At 37.2% G+C, this 12,501-nt stretch overlaps 1 protein-coding gene across 2 annotated transcripts in view; it reads left to right on the plus strand.

Annotated features, from left to right (window-relative positions):
* zmat4a (zinc finger, matrin-type 4a) overlaps positions 1-12,501 on the plus strand; it is a 196,607-nt gene that overhangs the window by 73,091 nt on the left and 111,015 nt on the right. For both annotated transcript variants that reach the window (XM_051678013.1, XM_051678022.1), the window contains exon 4: positions 11,168-11,324. In XM_051678013.1, coding sequence (XP_051533973.1) covers positions 11,168-11,324 — 157 coding nt within the window. The remainder of the gene's footprint in view (positions 1-11,167; positions 11,325-12,501) is intronic.

The following is a 12,501-nucleotide window of genomic DNA, read 5'->3' on the forward strand; positions in this document are numbered from 1 at the left end:
CAGGTGTTCAGAATTGGTTCTTTCTTTTGGGAGTCAATAACTCCATTTGTCGCGCACTTTGATTTTTGAAACTTTGCAGACTTTTCTACACTCACAAATAGCTATATAACACACTACATGAAAGGTAATATTTGAAAAACCATAATAGGTGCTCTTTAAGGTAATCGCTATGGATATTGTGTTGGGGAAAAGATTTCAAAAGACTGTGTACTTCTTTTGAATTCTTGAAGTGAACTTGGAGTGAACACTGCACTTGTATTAGATCGATATTAACAATGAACAGATGGTCAAACTGTCAGTGAGCTCCATCTGTCATCTACTGTATCAATCAATAAGCTCTGCATTCAGACTAGACTGGATGAAGTTGGTCACCTAAGGATTGTTATGTAGCATTACCCACTGAAGCTCATGTTAATGAGGTAGAAATATGGACATGTTGCTTGTAGATGGATACAGATCATAGGTTAAAAATTTATTAATAATACTGTATGTAATGGTTCTGACGGACCGCATACGAGTAGTTAATGCATAACATATCCAAGAACTTTTTTTTTTTTTTTTATCAACATCAAGATTTTAGGTTGAATTATATATTAATGCATAAGGGAAAGCATGACTGGTCACCTTTTTGCCTTTATAAATGGCCATGCAGTGTCAAATAATTTCTTAAAAGTACAAATATTCTGTGTAGTCTCTCAATTAATGTCATAAATTAACATATGACATCATAAATTAACATAATAAGAATACATAAAAATGTATAATGATTATAATAATAAGCAAAATGCTATTCAAAATAGTTTTAGATGGAGTTTAGCATGTTACCTTGCAGGTCAGCTTTCTAAATTAAGCTTATTTCATGTCTTCTACCCATACATTTTGCTTTTATTAAATAAGTTTGAATTAATAAAGTTTGAATATTTAGGCTACATTTTCTCCACTTAATTATTGAGTGAATCATCTTACACTCTCTTATCAGTTATCAATTAATGCACATGTTAAAAGAAATCCTCTTTAAACAAAAAAGTGCAAGATATGGAATTTTTATGATTACCTTTTTTTCTGTCAATAACCTAAAGATTTGATAGAGGAAAAACTCAGAGTCAGGAGGCAGACAGTGTTCAGGATCAGCACTTTTCACAGTGGGACTGAGGGAGTAGAGTGGAACTGAAAGCAATTATTTTTCCACTACATTGCTCTTTCTGATATTTAAAGATCAATGAGCTCTACATGGCTACTGTTGCATGTGCAGTGCTGCTCTCAGATATTGTTGCAATGTTTTGGGCTTTGAAACAAGAAAAAACAAAAATGCATGTTTTTTAACATGCCATGGTTTTTCTCGAGGATCAGCATTTCATCAAACACCATCCTTTCATCTTTTCCACATGTTATTCTTGGAAAACATCAGGCAAGAAAACTTTTACATACTATGTCGGGCTGGTCGGGATGCTCAAACAAGCATTTGAACTTTGAGGAAATCAGCTAGGGTTGCACAATTAATTGAAATAAAATCAAAATCGTGATATGAACTTGTGCCTTTATTAAACTGCAGTGGGCTGCAATTTAATTAAATAAATATATATATTTTAAAAAAAATATGCTGTGCGCACAGCTCACTTCAAAGCGTAGACCTGTTCTGTTTGTAAGGTATTAGTGCATTATACATGCTAAGCGAAATCTACCTGCATCAAGAGCCAGTGAGAAGCCAGGTAGTAACAAGCTGTGCTCTGCTCTGCTCTCTCAACGCCTAATAAAACGGCAGTGGATCGTACAGAAGATTAGTGGCCCCATCCGTCTGTTTAACACAAATCAGCTGTCTGCAGCGGCTACTAATAGCTACATGGTCCCCTAAGGACACTTAAAAAATCTCTCCCAAAGTCTCTATGCAGAGGCCATTGCAGAGGATACAATTAGCAGCCTGGGACAACTTCTGTGCTGATCGAATAGCCCATCGGATACTTACTCCTCTTTAATTAGAGGTGATTAAATCAACCCCTGCCGGGGCTTATGTTTTCAGGGGAAAGGAGGGTAGACGGAGCACTTGTGGAGAACCAGAAAGAAAGTAGAGAAAAGAAAGTGAGCTGGAATTTGAGCCTGGATCTACATTATTTTGTTTGAGTCTTTGTTAATGACAGATCAGTGACTATGTGTGGAATGCATGAGAGCGACACACTAGCACAGTTTCCTCTTTACTGTAGATCTCAGTTTATGTTGCCGTTTCTGCATACTATCTGCAGACATCTCAAAAATCCTTACTCATTTCATCAGTTGGCAATGATTGCATATGCTCTGGCTTACTGATGTACTTTGTAGCAGTGGTTCACAAGTTATTGTGCTTCAGGAACCAAGTTTACTTTAGACATCATATTGCGACCCAACACAGTACCAGAATTGTTTGCCATGCAAAAGTAAACTACAATGTCCTTAAAATAAAACATTGAAATGTATTAATATATTAATTAATGGTCATTTATTAATTTTGCCATTATTATTTTTGTCTTTATTTTTTGAGTATTTAGTTTTTTAATGTCTCTTTCAAAGATTTCATGCTCTTGTCAATCAATAATTTGTATGAAACGCACTGTGATCAGCACAAACTATGTTGGCCCTTTTCTAGGTATATCTTGGCATGGCATTAAATCTAAATCCATCCAGACAGAGCTGTGGTGTAGTGATTAGAGCTGAGCTGGTGCTGATGTGAGTGGTGCAGGTTTGAGTCCATACTGTGACACGTCCTGGTCCCATACCACTTCTTCCCCCATGGCCTTGATGGTTTGTGCATGCTGGCGGTATTAACAGGAGTGTGACCAGCCTGTGGCCATTGCATGTCTTGAAAAGCAAATATCTAATAATGTAGCTTTCCAGTACTATGATTTTCATAACTATAAAATGGAGCCTACTGGTTGAGGCATGAAGCTGTGAAAACAATAAACTGTATTTAAGGCTGACAAGTGTCTTAAATATGGGAACCATTTTTATATATTTTAAAGGTGCTATATGTAATAATTTTACTGTACTAAATCATAAAATGCCCATAATATGTCATAAGAGAATTAGGAAACATGCTGAAATACTGGCTTCTCCGATAACAATGCTACAGCCAGTATATTCTACTTTGAAGTTTTCATTCCAGAGAAGTCAAGTCAAGAAGTCAATTTCAGAAGTCATACATATTAAACATGTCACAGTAACTTCACAGGTCAACGTAGATACTGTACATCATGATCAGTTAACACACAAGTAATGTTGGATTCATAAAAACATGACAAGCAATATAAGCTTCAACAGCCCTACCAGAAAACATATCCAAGCATTATAGCAGGTAAATAACTTTGCCAAATGGATAAAAATGTAATAAGCCAGCTCAAATTACAAATCAGTTTTATATGTTTACCGTAGTGAATCGGGGTAAGGTAAGGACATTGTTTATGTACTCAGTCAATAATGGCAATTTGTTAATTTTTAACTAAAACTTCTAACATAGTCCAACTTTAAGATTCTGTAGGAATTTGACTGATCTGATTTTGTCTGACAGCCCAGTTAGTACTGTGCTTCCATTGGTTGGCATAGCATCCTGTCTTGGAGATGCTGACTAGACTGAGTTCTGACCTTTTTTATTGTTTTCTGTCTCAAAGTGAACAGTTGCTTGTTCTTGCTGAAAGAAAAGTAATTTATTATAAGTAATATCAAGGTAAAGGAATAGTTCAAACAAAATTCTGTCATTATTTACTCACCCTCACGTTGATCCAAACCTGTATAACTTTCTTCTGTGGAACACAAAAGGAGAAATTCTGTGCTGGTCGTCCTTTTCTATGCATTTATATAGAATAGGGGCTTTCAAGCTTCAAAAAGGATGGACAAGCACCATAAAATTATCAAAAGTTATCTGAAGCCATACAGTACAATAACTTTATGTGAGGAACAGGGTGAAATGTAAGTCATTATTCACTGAAAATCTTCACATTTGCCCTTGCTTTGCTTAATGCGTTCATAAGAGTTCATAGTAATGGCATTCTAGATTGAAATAACAATAGGGTGAGTAAATAAAAATTTTCATTGTTGGGTGAACTGTTCCTTTAATAACCCTAATAGTGAATGAACTCATCTACTCCAGTTTGAAGCACACTGCCTGGTTGTAACATTGGTTTTCAGCATTCTAAAGACACTAAGCAATACCCCTGCTGCACAACATTCATACTGTGTAAACAGAATAAAACCTCAAAGGTTTTACACCAAAGCAATCTCCCTAAAGCCCCCAGAGGGCCTTCAGCAGCAACACAACTACTGCCTTCAAGGCTCAGACACGTTTGCTGAACTGAGGTCTTTCATTGTTAAAGATTTTTTTTATCCTGCTTTTGGATCATATATTTTATATAAAAGAGCTGCACAGGGTAAGGAGTCAGATCAAAAACTTAAAAACAGACAAAATAGCAAATACCTCAAATGAGAGGTGCTTAAAGTAAAAAACATATATAAATAATCATTTTTGTTTTTAGTATAGAAATATACAGGAACACACAGTTGTATCTTTCCTTCAGAGACTCCCTGATCCACTGTGTGCAGATCGCCTGTATCTCCTTCTCTTTTTTTTTTTTTTTTTTTTTTTGGTGTTTAAGCAGCAATTACAGATTCAGCATCTCTTTCCCAGAGGCCAGTTCTGCTGTTCCAATCAGATAGTTATCAGCATACTGATTACTCCATCACAGCCCTGATGAACCCACTCAGACTCCTAACAGTTGTGTCTCTGCCTAGTTTGGCAAATGGCAGTCATTTGTCACTTTGTATTGACTTTATAAGTTCTATCAGGAAGACTCACAGACATAAGTTGAAATGACATTTATTTGATGAAATAATATTGAACACAGAATTGTAATGTCCCTTTTGGCGCAAGCCCTATCTGGTGGTCCGATGAGATTACCACTCGAACTGTCAGATCCTGTCGGAGATAGGAGTCAGGGGGTGAGGAGCTAACCCTGTGCAGGATGGGACACAACTAATGGCAGTGGGGAGGAGGAGGAGGTTGCCATATTGGCACACTGAAACAGCAAAGAGGTAGACTGAAAGCAGGCTTTTGAAGCAATGGCTGATGTATGATTGGCTAAGAGGTAATTAGATAATAGTGTGATGATGTACAGCTGTGAGTCTCCCGCTAGAACTACACTTACACTCACATATACTGCAGAGTTATGCAAATTACAGGCCTATTGTATTGCTTGAATCAAACACCAAAAGATAGACATGCTTTTAACTCTGTACTAGTTCTATTGTTCCCACACTTTTTGACCAATGAACGGGGGGGGGGGGGGGGGATCTTGAGGCATGGCTTGGCAGGGTGTGGAGCATGGGATCAGGGCAGGGGGCACCATGAGGGTGGAGCCGTGAGAGTCTCGAGGGGCGGAGCCATGGAAGGTGTAGCCGTGAGAGACTCGAGGGGCGGGGCCATGGAGAACTGGATACCCGGAGAGTAGCCGAAGACTCAAAAGGCCAGGGTGGAGCCGGAGGCAGGGAGGACCAAGGCGGCACCAGAGGCTCGGAGGAGCAAGGCTGAGCTGGGGGATCGGAAGTCTGAGGCGGAGCTGGTGGGACTGAGGACCAATGTGGAGCTGTAGGGATGGAGGTCCCCGGTGGAGCTGACGGATCGGAGGGACAAGGCATAGCCAGAGGATCGGAGAGCCAAGGCGGAGCCAGGTGACTGACTGACTGACCAAGGCGGAGCTGGAGGGGTCGAGGGACCCCAGTAAAGCCGACAGGCTAAAGGACCGCAGTGGAGCCGAGGGAACAAACACAATACCTGACAAAGGACAATGGTAAACATGAGGGCTTAAATACATGGACAAGGGGTAAAACAAAGATGAGGGAACCAATGAACAGACAGAACTGGTAACAAGATAATCAAACAATAAACCAATGAAAACAAGACACATGAACCTGGAGGGAAACATGAAATCACATGACAAGGGAACCACATGATGTGAAACAGGAACTAAACTTTTCAAAATAAAAGAAATGAAAAACATGAATCAACAAAATACACATGACAGGTGTTTACAAATCAGACGTCACTATGGCTTGCAAGCAAGTTTTGTTTTTCACAAGCTCTATGTGCATGGCATAACTAGATACATTTATATTATGTAGACATTTGCATGGACTTTACATGACTTTTCCAGTTCTGGAAAACTATTTTTAAAATCTAGGTTTTCCATGACCGTTTAAACCCTGTAGTTCAAATATTGTTCTCAGTATAATCTTATTTCAGGTTCATAGAGAGTAAGTTAGCATGTGGGCAACAGCAACATCAAGCACTGACAGAACAAGATGTGACATATGCTTCACTCTAAGCATTAACATAGTGTGCACCTATTGAAGAAAGGGCAATGGTCTGTAGACTGTACTGTAGATAGAGTTCACCATGATTTTATTCTCAGCGGTTAATTTAAGAGTTCTGTTTGAACAGCACAGTCACCCAATTATCCAAAGGCTGTTTGCTTAGAAGCCAATCTCAGAAATTAAATAACCATTTCTAATAGTTATATAGGAGACCATGTTTGATGCAGATACAGTATGTCTAATCATTTGAAGTTTGTGGTAGCCCTGGGATGCACAAAGTTGACAAAACAGGAACCTATTATATTCATTGAATTAAAACATTTCTTAATTACAGCATTCATTTATATCACTTGCAAAGTAATTATACTGATTATCTTAAGCATGAAGAAACCTGATTAGTGTTTTCCAGAACCATGACCTTGTGGTTAATGCTTCAGACATGTAGAGTAGTGATTCTCATGCGGGAGAGGTGAGTTTGATTCTTGCTGCATATACTGAACTTTCCCAAATTATTCTCCTCACTTTGAATAATAACACTAAACTGTATAATTACCTATTATCCCTGGCATCCAATCTCCATGTTGTTAACTTGCCAGTGTTGTGCTTGCTTGTGTACCATTAAGCTAATTCAGACAGTTTAAAACATTAACAAAGAATAGAATAGCATGCCATGGACATGGAGTTCTTAACCATGTTTAATTTTTATTAATATTAATCTTAATAAAATCAGAAACTTTGTTTTTTTTTAATCGCATATTAATTTACACCATTGTGCATTTCACAAGAATACTTTTATAAAGTAAAAAATGACCAGAAACCAGAAAAATATTTTAAGAGATTCACCCTGTTTTGCTTTTCTCGATTATTTCATTTTGCAGCATTATATATAGAATGCCACTGCAACACAAAGACCAAATAATTCTGACTGCACTGCACATTCACAGAGAGCTTGTGTGGTAGATTCTGCTTTTCAGAGCAGGTGAGGGGTGAAATGGGTATATTTTATGTACAGTACACATACCAGAGCACAGAGCAAGGTCATTTTTGAGAAGTGTGTGCTGTGTGTTCAGCTCACTCTATTAGCACTGTGTGTGAGGCTTCCATGCCTCTTACAAACAGAGAAGACAAAGGGCACCTTATTGCTGTTTCAGATTGCTTCCTCCAACAGTAGTTTTGCAATGATTGGTTGCAAGTCTGTTCTGATAGGGATGTAGACAGCAGAGATAAAAAAAAAAAAAAAAATTCTAAATGCAAATAATAAAATGCAACTAACCATACAATTGGATAGAATTATGCATGTGAGCTTTTTAAAAGGGAGAAAATGCTTTGCAGATCTTTTGTTGTTGACATGAGAAAGACTGTCCAAACTCAATGGTATTTCAAGGTAAGGTCAAATGCAAGGTAATAAAGGTAAAGGGAAAAACAATTACAATGCAGACTACATTAAATACTGGTTCATTTGCAGCAAGGTTAAACATGGTTTGCGCCTATTATTGGATGGCAAGAACAAAAAACATTGAAAATTAAGACATTTAGAGACCAAAATTGTACATTTTCTGATTCAGCCTATGGCATGTTAATAATTTTGAATATTGTTGGGCCTATGCAGTACATGGTAATAGTCATAAATCACAATGTTTAATTTTAAAGATGTTTTTGTTAATTTTATTTTACAAAATTATTGATACTGTGTTGAGTCGCCACTTGATGCCCAATGTAAAATCTGGGTCCTTAATTAAATCCTGTTAAGAATCACTGTTTAAGAATATCAAACACACCTTTAGTAATGCAGTCGGTTCCGCTCTGTAGTTTAGGAAGATAGTGTTTCATGCTCAGACAGAAAGTGAGTTTACGTGTGTGTGTGTATGTGTGTGCTTGCGTGCATGGATGCTTGTGTGTAAGAATGCCTTCAGGCACAACCTAATCCTGTTTTCACTCCACATGTGTCATATCAGTTTGGCCTTCCTACCGTCCAAGGCTCTGTGGCAACTGAACAAAATTGCTGGAAAAATGTATGCTAATAAGTCCCTTGTTTTATTTATAGAGCTGGAAACTGAGCTGTAGGGCAACCATTGTTTTTGATTACTATCAATATAAAGTCACTCTCCGTAATTACAGTTAACAGCTACAATGCCTATAAGCAACATCTAACAAGGCCAAAAAAAAAAAAAAAAAAAAAAGAAAGGTTCACAATGGAAGCTTAAAATTTGTATTTTAGGGAAAGAAAGACTCAGAATTAAGCAAAAATTCATTATCATCATTAATACATTTAATAATGTCCGTAAAATAAAATACAACATAAAATTAAACAAAAAGATAATATGCCATTTAAAAAAAATATATTGTTTCCCTTACCCAATATCCTCTTACTAGTCCATTGTTGTTGATAATCTTGTTCTAATTACACTGAAACTATTTAAGGGGGCAGTATCTTTATATATATATATGTGTGTATATATATATATATATATATATATATATATATATATATATATATATATATATATGTATATGTATATGTAATTATCAGATGATAGAATTTATAGATGCAATCAGAGCTATATTTATCTGCCATAAAAACAGTAAGAATTAGGGCTGTCAATATCGATTATATTTGTAATTGAGTAATCTAATGATTATTCTGATAATTAATTGAGTAATACGAAAAATGATATAATTCAAGCTGTCCAACTTTTTTTTTTTATTGCAAGATCCATTTTTTTTTTTTTCAGTAACTAGTTAATCATGTTCTGCCCATTTCAGTTTATAACTCTCATATGGGAAAGTAGGCCATGGAAATAAAATATTTTTCCTTTTTGGAAACAATGTCTGCACATCAATTTAAGTTCAGTTATATTCATAGTTTTTATGGAGATATAAAAACCTTTTTTTTTTTAACCATCACTTACATGCAACATGGAATACAATAGACTATTTACAGTAATTGCATCATTGAGAGATGTTTTCACTCTCTTGTGTTTTTGCACTTGTGCTAAATACTGTCCAGATCGCAAAAGCTTGTCGCTTGCCATGTACCGTGTAAAATGCCCTTAAGCATCTGGACATTCAGTTCCTTCTTGAGGAAACACTGTTAATCATTTCACATGTGAAGACTAGCTGCTACTCCCTCAGGTAAGCTTGTATCATATTTTGTCTGCAGGCCCGAGACGTGCAGCTGTGTGGCTTTAACGACAGACATAGGGCATTGCAAACTATTACAAACTAAATCATCATGAATTCTAATTTACATGAGGAGGAATATCACATTTACATTCAAATTGTAATTAATGTACACAGAACAGAAGCCAAACCACAATTTGCTGAAAATAACCTTCTTAGATCGTGTGGATTCAGTCAGATTTACTGAGCAGAAAGTATTTGTCACTGTGTGTAACTATAATCAAGTCTGATGGATGTCTTTTTTATGACATTATTTTGTCTTGCTTCATAAAAGTCTACATTGCAAATGATTGTGTAGATAAATAGGTGTAGAGTGCATTTCAATGTGTTTTTTGCTGAGTTCAGTGTTTCCCACACGGCAACGAAGGGCTCAACTTCTCTTCTGCATCTGGACGCAGCACTCCAAATCGCATACAGTCTACCTAGTGAAAACTGAATGTCTTCTTTTTAAGTGCTGTTGCATTGCTGAAGTGATGTTATGGTTTTTCAGGTCGACTGACAACTTTAAAAAAAAATTATTTATTTTTTAAATCTAAATTGAAGTGCTCTTACACAGCTGGCACCTCTTGTCATTATGTGTTCAGACCCTCATCTGTGGACTGTGCCTTATACACTTCCGCCTTAGTTTTTTATTTGTGTAATCAAAGAATTTTAATTTTAAATAAATCGAGTAATTGTGACAGCCCAAGTAAGGATATTCAATTAGGTTGACAGCATTAAACTTGAAAAGCTAAATTTGCTCTAAATTTCTACTTTTATTAATAATAAAAAAAGAAGAAACACCCTTATTCATATAACTTAAGCAGTATGTAGCATAGCGAATTTGTTGCTACAAAAATAAATAAAAAGGAAGTACTTCACAGAAAAATCTGCGCAAGGCCTCAAATGAAACAGGTTATTTAAATGAACAGTCAGAACGAACTGATTCACTAAAATGAATTGGACTTCCTAATGCGACATATGAGAAAGAGCTGCATGCACACTACAATGTGATGTAAAAGTGCTACTTATTGGGAAAAGTAGCTTGTAACTTGAAAGTATACACTATTTTGAAAACAGCTACTGTAACATTGCATTAGTTAGTTTCTCCTCAAGACTGGTTGGGATGGCAGTAAAGGGTATTGTGGAGGACATCAGTCAGTTTGTGAAGTTTGTTTTTATTGGATCTCCATCCCAAGCAGGCGTATGCTGCTGGGGAAATGAAGGCAGTCATGTGAAATGGCTCTGCAGGTTCCACTGCTGGTCTTTGGTGTAAAATATGTAATAGATCTTACTGCATGCTGTACAGATGGAAGTCTTCATTTTGTGCCTGTGATGGTTCAATCAAACTGGCCCCATTACAGTGAAATCACGTCCATTTGCATCCCACCAGGATCCCCATAAGCAATGAGACATTTGCGCTTTCTCCTTCTCCCTTGCTCACACTCTTTCCATCTCTGTGAGATTGCAGTTACATTTACTGCACATTTACCCTCAAGAATTGCTTGGGGGTTCGACCTCCAGGGTTAGGAACAGAAAGTCTGCTATTCTGCTATATCTGGATTGCTCCACTTATCATTTTGTACAAAGCACTTAAAGCCTTTGATTCCCTGTTTCAACCAATGCACATGATCTGACAGACCTTCTGACCATAGTGAATGTGTCTGATGTGTTGCAGGGCAGTGAAGATGGAGACGTGGACAAAAACAAGTGCTGTACACTGTGTAACATGTCCTTCACTTCAGCAGTGGTAGCACAGTCTCATTATCAAGGCAAGATCCATGCTAAGAGGCTCAAACTGCTGCTGGGGGAACAGCCTGCCATAACAGCCAAAGGTAAGTCTAGTACACACTTGGGTTGGAAATTGGTTGGGACCTGGCGATACAATATTATTAATATCTAAGTTGCGATACAGTAATATAGTAATAAAAAATTTTTTTTTCCCTTTTTCTCCCAATTTGGAATGCCCAATTCCCAATGTGCTGTTAAGTCCTCGTGTTATCTTCATTGGAATTCGGTGATTTGTGCAAAGAGTACTGAACTTTCTGCTTCTTTGTAGAGCTATAGAAGTAACATAAAGCTTAGGCTTGTCAGTGAGCATGTCTACATGCATGATCTTAAACAGATTGTGTTTTGACATCAGATCTAGAGAATAATCTGATCATTTAAAATCTCACGTAAACACGGTTTGCTTGCGTTGCCAATTTTTTTAATATGCTGAAGTAGTTATCAGCATATTGCTGTGCATGTAAACATGCTGAGTTAAATAAAACATCTTTACAAATTGAAGTTAAAGACTTGTATTCTTAGTCAGTTCTGAATTTTCACTTTGGTCGGTTTGTTGACCTAATGCCAGAGTATGTTTCATTTTCTCACACTCTTGCTCTTTTTTTTCCCCAAAATATTGAAGAATGTAACTAAAAATACAGTATCTGTTCTTAATGTTAGAATGTTTAGGTAAAAAACAGCTCTGTGCTGCTCTCAGGTAGTGTGTTTGTGTTTGAGGGGCTCTGCCAGAGTGGGCTGTGTGTGTATTCCTCAGCAGTGTGTGGCTGCGGGATCAGGGCAGGCGTTTGAAAGAGCGGGACTCTCTCAGCCTTGCACTGTGAATCAGTGCTCAATGCCTGCTTGCCTAAAGGGTGGGTAATTGACCCAAAAATAAGGCAGAAGAGAGGGAGAGTGTGTGCTTGTTGTACAGCGTATGTGAATGTGTGTCCGTCTATCTGTCCATGACATCATAAAAGGAGCTTTACATAAGCAGTCAGCTGGAAGCATGGAAGCAAACTAAAAGTTTGACTTTCTATGAGAATGCTGTCATCACACTGTATTTTTGTCTATGTCTGTGCCAATTCTGGCATGATGCCTGTATCATTGCAGTACTTTGTTGCACTACATAATGCTGGTGCATGTTAGGTTTTTGATCCATTTACAGCAAAATAGTGGCATAACATTTTCCCTAACACAAGCAGAAAAACACTTGGGGATGGGGGAAGGCTGTACAAAATTCACTCT

Source organism: Myxocyprinus asiaticus, chromosome 3 (assembly GCF_019703515.2).
Source record: "Myxocyprinus asiaticus isolate MX2 ecotype Aquarium Trade chromosome 3, UBuf_Myxa_2, whole genome shotgun sequence".
NCBI classification, from domain to species: Eukaryota; Metazoa; Chordata; class Actinopteri; order Cypriniformes; family Catostomidae; genus Myxocyprinus; species Myxocyprinus asiaticus.